Source organism: Euphorbia lathyris, chromosome 9 (genome assembly GCF_963576675.1).
Source record: "Euphorbia lathyris chromosome 9, ddEupLath1.1, whole genome shotgun sequence".
NCBI lineage: Eukaryota > Viridiplantae > Streptophyta > Magnoliopsida > Malpighiales > Euphorbiaceae > Euphorbia > Euphorbia lathyris.
In genome coordinates, this window is record NC_088918.1 from 67,125,073 (window position 1) to 67,137,322 (window position 12,250).

Sequence of the window (12,250 nt, forward strand, 5' to 3'; positions counted from 1 at the left end):
TTGGACTAGTTAGCTTTTCCAACCCATTTGAACTCAACCCGAATTGAAAAAAACCATAGCACGGAGAACCAATCTTTTTTTATTGGTACGAGTGAAGAGCAAATCTGAACTGAAAAAAATTTAGTCCATAATGTAAAGGCAAAAAGCATTATCAGGCCCTGATTTTTTATTTTTTAGTTTATTAAACCATTGATTTTTATTTGGATACCTTAAGTCTCTGATCATTTATTTTTTATCTCATTAAGTCCTTAATGACCAAATTAGTAAGTTGTAAACATGTAATTCTATTAAAATGACATTATTAACTTCATCTGTATTTGAAATTATTAAAAAAATATTAGATAAGAAAATGTTTTATAGTTGAATAAGCAAGAAATTCTTTTTAACATGTTTTAATTTTTTTTTTTTTGTGAAGTATGTAATAACATTTTAAGACACGTGTAACATATCTTCCGCATTTGACTTACTATTTTACAACTGAATGATTAATTGATTATATTTTACGCAAGTTCAGGAGACACCGAACATTTTATGCAAGTTCAAGGGGCAGTTGAGACACTTTGAAAGTTCAGGGAGCCAATCAGCCATTTTAGACAAGTTCAAGGACGAATGATGTATTAAGCCAAAAAAAAAACCAGCAACCCCTCCATTGCAGCTGCTCTTTGTAGAAGATTCAGGGAATGAAGGTCTGTTTTGTAATTTTCATTTCTTATTCTTTAAATCAAAACGACGTCGTTTTACTTAATGAGCAAACGACGTCGTTTCAAAGCAAACTGAACCAACGATATACAGCGTGTGGCTGTTCTCCTCCCAATCCCTAATTGCTGCGAATTGCTTGGGGGAAATCGCACAACAGAAAGAGAGTCGACCAACTCAACTAACTGCCGGTCAGTCTCCACCATCGGCGCTGCTCCTTCCGCCACCGACCGGAACCTTCTCCCTTCTTCAACTGAAACGGAATCAACTTCGGCAGACAGGTACTGTTGGTTTGTTTTCAAAGGCTCCCTCAAAATAGAAGCTATACTGTTGGTTTGTTGTTGCTCTTGAATTGCTAATTGAATTGCTGTTTTTTTTTTTTTTTATAAAAGCTTAATTGAATGCTCATTGAATTGCTAATAAAAGCTTAATTGAATTGGTGTTGCTGTTGAATTGTTGTTGTTTTTATAAAAGCTTAATTGAATTGCTAATTGAATTGCTGTTGTTTTTTATAAAAGCTTAATTGAATTGTTGATTGAATTGCTGTTGGTAATATTTGCTCCTGCTCAATTTCTGTCTCTCTCAATTGCTATTCCTTTTGTTCTTTCTCAATTGCTCAATTGCTATTCTTTGTTTAATTTAATTTAATTGAATGGTCTTTGGTTAATTTAATTGAATAGTCTTTGTTATAATTTTAAACTTTGTATTTAATTCTAAACTTTGTATTTCGTTAAGATTAAGCTAATAGTTAAGATTGCAGGACTCAATTGTCACTCATTTAGAGGTACACTTTCAAATATTTTGATGTTTTTCTTTACTTCATCAAAAAAAAAAAAAAATTGTTCAATACATTTGAGCCCCGGGTCATCTAGGACTCTGGTTCCGCCACTGGTTTGATAGTTCCCAAAAAAGTTCAATTTGGGGGAAATAGATCTTGTGAGGCAAGTTCAAGGTTAATTTGACCCTTTATTACTTTCCTTTAGTATGAATTTTCTAGTATGGTTTTCACTTTGATTTTGTAATGATACATATCATGTAAACAACAGCTTTTATTTAGATTTTTTTTATCAAATTAAGCTCGTACATTAAGCTTTTATTTATAATTAGCTTTTTAAAATTATAAAGCTTTTATAATTAGTATTAGTCTATCAAAATTATTGTTTGTGTCTTTTTCACATATTTTGTCTTATTTCACTCTTTGATAATTGAGCTTTTATTTTGAATTTTTATTAAGTACTAGTTTAACATCTAGTTAACAATAATTTCAACAACAACAACAAAGCCTTAGTCCCGAAATGATTCGGGGTCGGCTAACATGAACCATCATACAAAATTTTGAAATCAAGTCGTGTTAGCGACATAAATTCTCTCCTTCCATTCCGTCCTATCCATTACCTTTTTTTAACAACAATTTCAAATTTAAATTAAATTCCTTTACTTTCTTTTGTATCCTTACAGTGGGAGGATTACCGAATATGGTGAAGTATTAGAGTAAAGACTAATAAGTCATCAACGAATCCAGCAACTATAGAATCATCAAATGTTTCTAAATTAGGAGATGAAAGTAGCCAGAAAAGACCTAGCTTAGAGGTTTCCGAGGAAGATATTATTGGTGATCCAATTTTTGAATTATATGTTAACTTTTTATTTTTAATGAATTAATGTTTGAATTTTTTAGACAAAATTGACTTACAGTAGAAAATAATCTAAACTGTATGAAGCGCTCCTATTATATGTTCATGTTATTTATACTTGTCATTCTGTAGAACATTTAATTTTTTACTAAGAATTTTGGATCGGGAGCATTAAGTAGTTGATTTTGAAAAAATCAGGAACAGGAGTGACTAGTGTAATATTTAGAAACTCAGGAACTAAGTTTTTCATTAGCAATAAAGCAAAGTTTTGTATAAAGAGTATTCTTTCAGATAGTGTGAAAAGCCAATTGATTATAGGAACTTGGATAGGAGTAGAGATAGCTATACTTTAAGGGTTTGGTCTTAACTAAACCTGTGGTTTTAGTTGTTATTCTGGTTTTGTGCTCTAGATAAATACATGTTTCAGCAAAAAAAAAAAAAAAAAAAGGTAATATAAAGATAAGGAAGAATAAATTCTAGTCTTCAGAATGTTAAGTTGCTTTCTTTTTAACTCTTCAATCAAAACAACATTGTAGTTGCAGGAGAGTTCGCTGGTCATCTACACAACATTCTAGTTGCGACGACCTTCTACACTTGTATCATTCCTGGCTTATGCCCGCTACAACTTCCACTGCCGCGATTAAAGTCTCTACTTGGACTTCTTTTACAGCTCTGTAGTCAAGGTAACTAGAAAACCCTGCATAATATTCTCTTCATTTTCAAAGTTTTACCCCTATAATCCGTAAACAGTTAGTTTATGTTAGTTTGGGTGGTTACAGCAATTTTATTTGCCTCTTCTTCTCTTTTTATGTCATTTCGGTTTTTAAACCGTTTCTCCTCGTTTTCCTCATTTCAGAAACCCTAATATCCTGAGAGCTTAACACAAAACATCAAATCTTTTGTCTAAGAAGGAAACCTAAAATGCTAAGCAAGAACTCAGATGAGTGGCAAATTGTTCATATCCCTGAGAAGCCACCAATCCCTCCCAATCAACAGCCCACTGGTGAGATTTAGACAACTCAACTCCACTAGTGTTTTTTCTATCGAGTGCGTATATTTTTGAAGTATTTTTGTTGATTTTTTTTTTTTAAATGCAGTTAATGTGTTTGCCTCTTTTGTTGAGCCAAAGCATGCAAATGCTCTTATAAGGTTGACCTCTTACCATATATCTAGCCTACTTTGTTTAGGATTTTAATAAAAGTGCAACAGTTTAATTTGTGTGTTTTGTTGGCATAGACGTTTGAACCAGATAGCTCCACTTGAAAATCTCCGCCATGTGAAGCGGATACAGAAGAGAAATGTTGAAGGTGGGTTCCTATAAGGTGTTTTGTTTTTTCCAAGTACATTTTAATTTTGCTTTCACTTTCTAGTATACTTATTTCTTGGTAAATAAGCGTTTTGGTGAACGTTTGTACTCTTTATATTTTTGAACTTATATATGGTCTTTTCTGAAAAAATTGAGTCTGTTGGTGCAGTTTTGAGTTGGCTGTATCAGAGAGAGAGAGTGTGTGTTTTCTTTTTTTAAGAGTAATTCATTTGTTGTCTTAAGGAGTGTCAAATAGGTTTTTTTTTTTCATGCCATGCAATTCTATAATAGTGCAATGACTTGTATGTGGAAGTTTTCTATTTCTTCTTTCTTCAGTTTCTGTGCTGTGAGTTATTCATGTAAGCATACTGCTGTATAATGATAGTAATGTTGGTTTTTCCTTTTGCAGGGAAAACTCAGCTTTCAGTTATCTTGTGTTTAGCTTTGGAAAATGAGGATCATTCAAACAACTTGCCACTGGATGTATTAGAGCTAACCAATTCATACCAGTTGAGTCCTTTTATCACAAAAGTGGGTTCTTTTATCTCCTTTATCGACTTGTCAACCTTTTAGATTCATCTAATTAATCATTTATTGCATTCATATGTTTGGGGTTTAATTTGAGCATAATGGGTTGCAAGTGGTTTCTAATTCTCTATAGTTACTCTTCAATTGAAAACTTAATTAGTGTTAATGAATTAAGAACTCCCTAAAGTTTCTTTTTATGAACCTTCGTATCTTGTTTTCTCTTGGTGTGTTAGCAGTGATGCATCTATTTGATTTTAGGTTTGTGATTTTAATTACAAAAAGAGCATGGAGGATACTTCCTTGAATTATCCTTTTAGCTAATTTGGGTTCAGTATCATTTTCATAAGAGTTTGTACCACATTGGCTGTAATTGCTATAAACTATGTATATGGATTGATAATGTGGTGTTAGATGCAAATGGATTACTTTATGAAAAGGGTGGTTTAATGATTTCTAATAGCCTTTTCTTTTCTTTTGGGATGTTGATGACATCGATTTCATGCATTTATGTTCTAATTCTATATATGAGAAACCAAAAATTTGATGAGTTTTTGGAAACATTGTAATAGTAGATAATATCTTAACATAGGTTAATTACACCTATGTCCCCTAAACTCAGGTCTTTCTTTATGCCCCCTAAACTTCAAAACTGGACATAAAAGTTCCTTAACTTTGTCATGGAAATGTCCAAGAATTAAAGTCATTTAGAAACACATTTTTCAATTTTCTAAAATCATAATATTTGGAGCTTTCTCTTTAAATAACCACTTTCTTTCTACTAATCAAATAATACCTAAATGACCTCAAAACCAAAAAGTTCAAGAATTAAGTTGCTTAGAATGTCAATTCCATCAGCTCTACAATGGAGGATTACCTGCTATTGGAGTGGTCAAAGCTTAAAGGACTTTATGCTAGTAAAGGGCATAGTTCAGGGACTTCAATGTCCAATTTGGAAATTTAGGGGCTATAAAGAAAGTAAGGCCTAAGTTGAGGGGTCATGGTTGTAATTTACCCATTTTAACACTTATATGTAAACGTATTACCTGCTAACATACTGCAAATATATGCTGAATCAATACCACTTTGTAAGAACTTCATTCTTTCTTTCTTTTTTCACTAGATGGATGGAATTAATTTGGATATGCCATCAGACTATCTTCTTCTTCTTGATGAACAAGTATCTATATATCTTGAGTATTGAAACTGAAATTACTTAACTATGAAAGTTTCAACTCTGAAACATAATTTTTTGGGAGATAGTTACTTTTAGGGTGTCAGATATTAATATGAAGTGGACCTTTAACTATCAGCTTAAGCTTTTAGTTCAATTGGTTCCATGACATTGGGTTTGTGCTATGGGCATTCGTCTTTATTTGGCATGCCTATTATTCTTAGAATTTTAATTGTCTTACTATTTTTCTATCTTATACTTTTATAAATTGCATAGGATTCCTTTGAAACTGGTAAAGGTAGTTTTTGCTAATGAATTTTAACCAATTATAGGTTTATAAATATGCTGCAACATCTAAAGAAGAGTGGGAAGAACAGTGCAAGTTTTGGCCGACATCCTATCATCCTCCTACCTAGTAAGTTTTATTCTTTCTCACTACATTGTTTCTTTGATGTTTGTTTGTGGCTTACACAGAAAGGAATGCACAAAACGAATCCATATAGCTGATATCCACTATATGGGTTATAGGTTTCATTTGACTATTTGAGCTAGGAGGATCTTTGGAAGTTTCACCAATGAAACTTTCAGTGGAATGGACATGAAGGATATATGTATCTAGTTTCATCTAGAAAGAGGTTAACTTTTAGTTAGATGGACCTTTTAAAAAATGTACTAATGAAACTCTTAAGCATGAATGGATACTGTTTCAGTGCATGAGTTGAAATTACTTGTACTCTATGGGTTTGTCTTGTTGTTGTCTGCTTTTTAGGATCTAGGATAATGTTATGTTCCTATCTATTGTTGTCGAGTTTTGTTTGTTATTACTGTATGTAGACTGTTTAACGCCACTTCCGGCTGTTCTTGACTTAAATGCGAGGGAATAAAACTCGATATGGCTAAGAAGGACAGAGGAAGACTAAGATTAACTTGGATGAAGCGCATTGAAAATAACTTACAATTATTAATCTGTCAAGAGGATCTTAAAGGAACAACAATGAATGGAAAAGGGAGTTCATATTGTGGACCCCAACTTGTTGGGCTAAGGCTTGATTTTTCTTACTGTTGCTGTTGTACTGAATGCAACTGCTTGTGCAAGGATTGTACATTGGAATTTGGATTTCCTAAAAGGCTCATTCTGATTATTTGAATGTTTAAAGTGTATCCCAGCAATTCTTCATGTACACCTGATCAAAATGAGACAACTGTTCGTAGCTGTTCTATCGTCGTTCAATTTTTTCTTTTTTTTTTTCTATTTGCAGCAATATCGATGGCATTTCTGGATTTGCTGATGAGGATTCACATTCAATTTTTGAGTTCATGAAATTGGCTATTGACATGGCAAAATCTGGTGATGGTTTGGTAACTATTTAGTTTTCATGCAAATTGAATATACTTTTTTAGAGGGGTGGTGGAGTACAACAACAACAACAACAAAGCCTTAGTCCCGGAATGATTCGGGTTCGGCTAACATGAACCATCATATAAAACCATGAAATCAAGTCGTGTCAGCGTACACTTACAAATATTTAATTTAACTGTCAACCACTGTCAAAATTTAATGTAGTCTGAATGAAATCTATTTTTAAAAAACTAGTACAACAAAGATGTTAAATTGAAAGAGTAGCATCTGTACTCGTTTGTAAACTTGAGTTAGTTAGCATCGACTTAGCTGACTAGTTTGATATTAGAGTTTATAGTTAGTTTTGTGGCTTTAGCGGAGGGATAGTTATCAAAGGCGTGCCTCAGGCTCAAAATGTGCGACGCGCCAAGCATGATGCTTAAGAAGCCAAAAGGCGGGCTCTGTTCAAGAGACCTGTGCTTAAGTGCTCTTTTCTGAGCCTAGTGCCTTGCCTGAGTTTTTCCTAGCCACAAATTTAGAAGCTACACGGTTTTTTAGGGTTCCAAGTTAAAAATAGGATGTTTTAATCTCAACCCTTCCTATCTATATGGTCTATGGCTTAAATTAAATTAGATCGAAAAGAAATAAATAAGGAAAGAAAGAAAATTTGGACAGAAGAAATATCGCAAAGAACAATACAAATAAATGCTGCTCCATTTGGAAGAGTTCAGAAATATTGCAAACGGGGACTTTAGTTTTGATGGAAAGTAGTTTTTTTGACTATTAGTTAATTAATTTTAGCCTCTAGATTTAGAATATTTTATTATGAATTATGATTATGGAAGAGTCAATAGTTAATCAGGAATTTATTCATCCAGTTTATGATTAAGATTTTGGATAATTGGATGTGATTTAGTATTTGACTAGTTATTACATTTTAGAAATGTTAATTCTTGTTATTTGTGATTTTATATATTATTTTTCTTTAGTGTGCCTTATCTCGCTCAGGCGCGCTTAAACCTTGCACCTAGACTCCAGGACCCCCTAGCACCTTTAATAACTAGGAGCAGAGGTTTTAAATTTGCAACTGGCTGCTGGAAAGTTCCAGCTTTGCAGTAAACTTCCTGCTCTAAATAATGTTTTCCATTTGAACTAGAAGTTGCTTTCTTTGTCATTTACGGTATTATGAGTGACATGAATATGATAGCACATTCTTTTAGTTACTTCTTATCTATGTGCAATGCTTACTATTATTATTATTTCAGCAGGTAGTCAATGCTGCACTTATAGTGGATCCCTCTGGTCACCAGATTATTGCAAGTGGATGTGATCAAGTCCGGTCTTGGCATGCTCCTCCGGACATGATCAGCAATGGAAATAGCCATTTCAAACAGCCAGCTTCTGCTACTTTCAGTCCCAATGTTTCAAATGGTCATGAAACCATCTTTTTTTCGAGGTTAAAACTTGGAGTTTGTTGTTTAAACCCTTGGCAGTGGTCTTCGCAACAATTAGACATACCAAGTTCTTGCTGTTGGCATCCTTTACGGCATGCTGCTATTGTTGCTATAGAATCTTCTGCTGAAAGGGATAGACACCTGTTCCCTACTTCCAGTCACTCTCAGGAAAAGTCATCTCAACATATGGAGTCCTCTTCTGCATGTTCTCCAGCAAAAAAACAAAAAACTGGCCTTACAAGTGTGAGTTAATTAGGGTAAATTGAATAGACCATCCTAAGTTTTGAGTCAGATTTTACACAAGTCATAAAACTTCAATTTTATTATAGAAAAACCACAAATCTAATTTCAGTGCATAGAGAATCAAAATAGCCAGAATTTGGCACTCATCTCTGCTGAATGTTGAGTTGGCATCAATGTCACCTGGAATCAATGCAGTTACCAAGAAACTTAGAAATAAGAAAGTTCAATGAGAGAAATCGTCCTCGTCAGTGTATTTTCCCCTCATCAAGGGCATTTTTTCCTTCTTGGTGCTTACTTGGAGCCCAGATGGTGTTGTGAGCAGGGGTGGTAATTCAAGTTGAGGTGTCATAGTCGTGTTATATTATCTATATATTCCCACTTGATTATATATGAGATTAAAGCACCAAAAATGATAATCGAGTCAAACGGGTCATGTCAGTCGGTGTGTCTCTGTAAATCATGTTATCATGTGAGAAATTACCTTCCCTAGTTGAGAAGGTATTGTCAGGTCAATACTTAGTTCTCTATGCAATTAAATTGAAGTTTTGTGAGTTGTTTTGCTGAATAATAAAGTTTTCTGCCTTTTGTGAAACCTGACCCAAAGTTTAGGGATGCTAATGCAGTTCGTCTGGCATAGCTAGTTCCATTCACTTGTTGCATTTTACTCTTGTGATAGTTAATAGCTTCATATCATCCAACTTCAGGTAGAAAATGAGAAAGAATTGGATGCACAAAGTGGAGACGCATCAATGAGACCTTATCTGTGCACTGGCTATGACATCTATCTTGTTTGGGAACCATGTATAATGTAAGTTCGTTGGTACTCTATGATTGTCTGGCTATAACCAGTGACGGATTCAAAATTCATTGAAGTGTGTGTTTGGGGTGTTCTCTAGTGATCTATGGGTGCTAAATCGATATATTTTGGGTGCTTTTTTGCACAAAAAGTTGAAGCTCTATAGATGGCTTACATGGAGTTTCCTGACATTTTTCGATGACCAGTGGGTGTTCAAGCCTCCTGGCTACCCGTTGGATCCATCCTGGCTATGACGTTATCTACTCTTTTATGTTTTTGGCTTAATAAATCAGGGACCCTTGGTATTTGTCTAGATTAACATTGAAAAGGTCTCATTAGCCTCTGAATTTGTTTTACAATTATTATCCTTCTAAACTTACTTAAATTGACCTATTGGCACCCCGAAAGTGGTTGCAATGATCTATTAGCCTCTTGAATTTGTTTAAAGTGATACACGTTTTAACTTACTCAAATCTATCATTTGTTCTGCCACGTGAACTTAGGGTGTAATGAGACATTTTAAGCAAGTTCGGGGGACTAATGAGACATTTCTAAAGTTCAGGGGACCAATAGGCTAACCTGAACAAGTACAGGGCCCCAGCCCCTAATTGTATTAAAACTTTGTTGTTTTTGTTTTTGTTGGTTTTATGTTATGCAACAAAGAAAATGATGTAATAGTTACACTTTTTCTGATTGAAGGTGTGCGATGGCACTTGTTCATCAAAGGATAAGGCGTATATTTTATGCATTTCCGAATCCAAATGCGGGTGCTCTAGGCAGTGTTTACAGACTACATGGAGAGAAAAGCTTGAATCATCACTATGCTGTTTTCAGGGTATGTATTTCTGCCTCAGTTGCTCCATGACATATATGGTTGCAGCAGAGGTAACACCGGAATCGAATAAAAAAACTATTCTGAGGCCTCTGGTCATTTCGATTTTGGTGGATTGTGCCCTTGATTGTTTATTTCATACATCTAATTGAGTATTACTCATTTCATTTATGTTTAAAATTATATTTTTTTACAATTCAGAATAAGTTTTTTACAATTTCTCTATATACACATCATGCATATAAATTTTTTTACTTTCAAACCCTTAAAAAGGATTAGCAAAAGCATCCTTGTCATATTTAACTAACTTTTTGGTCGGACGGATTCAAATTTGGTCATTGCAAATGAAAATATTCTGTTAAATTAATAACTTACTATGGCTACTGATGAAAGCATTATTGAATTTATATATTTGACCTCTTATAGTGAGTTGTGTATAATAGTATTATTTATCTATGCTGCACAGAAATGCCTCTTCAGTAGCGTTTTTACATTTTGTTTTTGTTACCATTTGAAGGCTATGTTTAGAAATAATATTTTTCGATGCCTGTTTTCGTTTACATGAACATCAGTATTGCTACATGAAAGCTTGTGTTTATAGTTTATATCTAGGCTTAATACATACCTAACTCCTCCAACTTGCATTCAAACGTCTAATGACCCCTCCAAAATTCTAAAACCACCTTTTCGCCAAAGTGATTTTTACGCTATGTCCACTTGTTTACAACAATGTTTCTACTGTCCCAATTTGCTTAAAAGGACATTTCTACCATCTCAACTTGCTTAAATTGTCTGTCCATGGCCTACAACGTGGAAATAAGAGGTTAATTATGACAATTTAAGTAAGCTGAAGGGCGAAAATGTCGTTTTGAAGGGGTTGTTAGGTATTTAGGTATAAATTGAAACCGCAGAATGTGTATTAAGTCATATATCTATGTTAATGTTATGTATGATTTAAAGGTTTATGTACTCTTCTTTTGCCCTGGGCATTGGACTTCAGAAAGATTTCATGTTTTAGTTGTTCTTGGTGTTAATGAATTTAGGCTATACATTTTTCAATGACTTGGCACGATCACTGCGATTGTGCAAATCTCTCTTTTAATCAATTCAATGTGAATTACGTTGCAAATTGACATTTAAATTTGTAATCCATGTTTCAATATCAATTCAAATTATTATTATTATTTAAATTTGATCCAGACTTGTCTATTTATGGGTCAATTATTCAGGACTGTAAGGTTTTGTTAAGTAGTCGACACGATTATAAAGTGTCTTTCTCTCCACGTCTAGCAATCAGGGGTGCTCATGTCGTTGCACGTCATGCCTTGTCCAATGCTAGCGAGTTTGTATCGTTTTCTGCTCCAGTTTGGTTGCAGGAGACTATTGTTGCGGATTTAGTTTAAGGAATGAATTTCACCTTGTTTCAAAAAAAAAAAAGAAAAAAAAAATCCAGTCTAACCCAATTCAGAAATTATATAGGATGGATTTTGTCTGTGTTGTTTGATAAAATTAAAAATTAAATGTTAAAAATATATATATTTAATTTAAGTGTTGAATTGTATAAATGTAATTTTTTTTAATGTTGTAGTGAACATTAAAAATAAAAATATTGAATTTAAGTATAATAAAAAAAATTAAAATATAAGAATTACTTTTATAAAAAATGATAAAATAAATGTAATAAACCGTCTTGGTAAAAGTATATTGTTCCCTCCATTCTCTTATACAAGTCATTCTAAGATATTTAATACAAATTAAAAAAAATATATAATTAATATAGATTTAAATTAATGAATTTATATTGATTAATTAAAAAAATTTCTCTCATGCATTAGAATGTTTAAAAAATACATGGATTAAGATAAAAGAGTTTAATGTTTCGACTGAAAAATTAAAATTTATAACTAGAATGAATTATATTTAGAAGAAAAAAAGGAATGGATTGAGTGATAGCTTATATATTATGTGAATATTATTAACATATAAATGTTATAAAGAAAATGAATAGTTTATTAGTTCATATGTTTTTATTTATTAATAGTAATTCATACCTATATTTTAAAATTTTATCTTAATTATTCTCTTCATTACTTTTATATATAAGTAAAAAGTATCTTTTTAGTTTAAAAATTTGGTTAACTTATATATAATAAAGTTTTTGCAATATATGCATCAACATTTATTTTTTTCACAATCAAATCATGATGTAATTTTGGAGTGTTTGCATCATTGCGACATTTTTAAACCATGT

General features: G+C 32.8%; 1 protein-coding gene across 3 annotated transcripts; it reads left to right on the forward strand.

Moving 5' to 3' along the window:
* Window positions 1-816: 816 nt before the first annotated feature.
* LOC136206352 (tRNA-specific adenosine deaminase TAD3) lies at window positions 817-10,224 on the forward strand. 3 transcript variants are annotated; one of them, XM_065997373.1, is made up of 11 exons: window positions 817-977; window positions 2,867-3,013; window positions 3,187-3,333; window positions 3,428-3,479; window positions 3,567-3,637; window positions 4,046-4,167; window positions 5,668-5,750; window positions 6,595-6,694; window positions 7,940-8,371; window positions 9,076-9,179; window positions 9,867-10,224. In XM_065997373.1, exons 3-11 carry the CDS (start codon window positions 3,252-3,254, stop codon window positions 10,030-10,032), a joined length of 1,212 nt encoding a protein of 403 aa, XP_065853445.1. In that variant the 5' UTR covers window positions 817-977; window positions 2,867-3,013; window positions 3,187-3,251; the 3' UTR covers window positions 10,033-10,224. The 3 variants fall into 3 exon arrangements, with proteins under 3 accessions (XP_065853445.1, XP_065853447.1, XP_065853446.1); XM_065997375.1 differs by having other exon boundaries at window positions 7,943-8,371; XM_065997374.1 differs by having other exon boundaries at window positions 2,873-3,013.
* The last annotated feature ends 2,026 nt before the right edge of the window (window positions 10,225-12,250 follow it).

Coding starts and splice junctions, on each gene's coding strand:
- LOC136206352 (XM_065997373.1), top strand. CDS start 3,252: ATGCTAAGCAAGAACTCAGATGAGTGGCAAATTGTTCATATCCCTGAG. Junction 3,480..3,566: donor CATGCAAATGCTCTTATAAG/GTTGACCTCTTA, acceptor TTGTTGGCATAG/ACGTTTGAACCAGATAGCTC. Junction 4,168..5,667: donor TGAGTCCTTTTATCACAAAA/GTGGGTTCTTTT, acceptor AACCAATTATAG/GTTTATAAATATGCTGCAAC.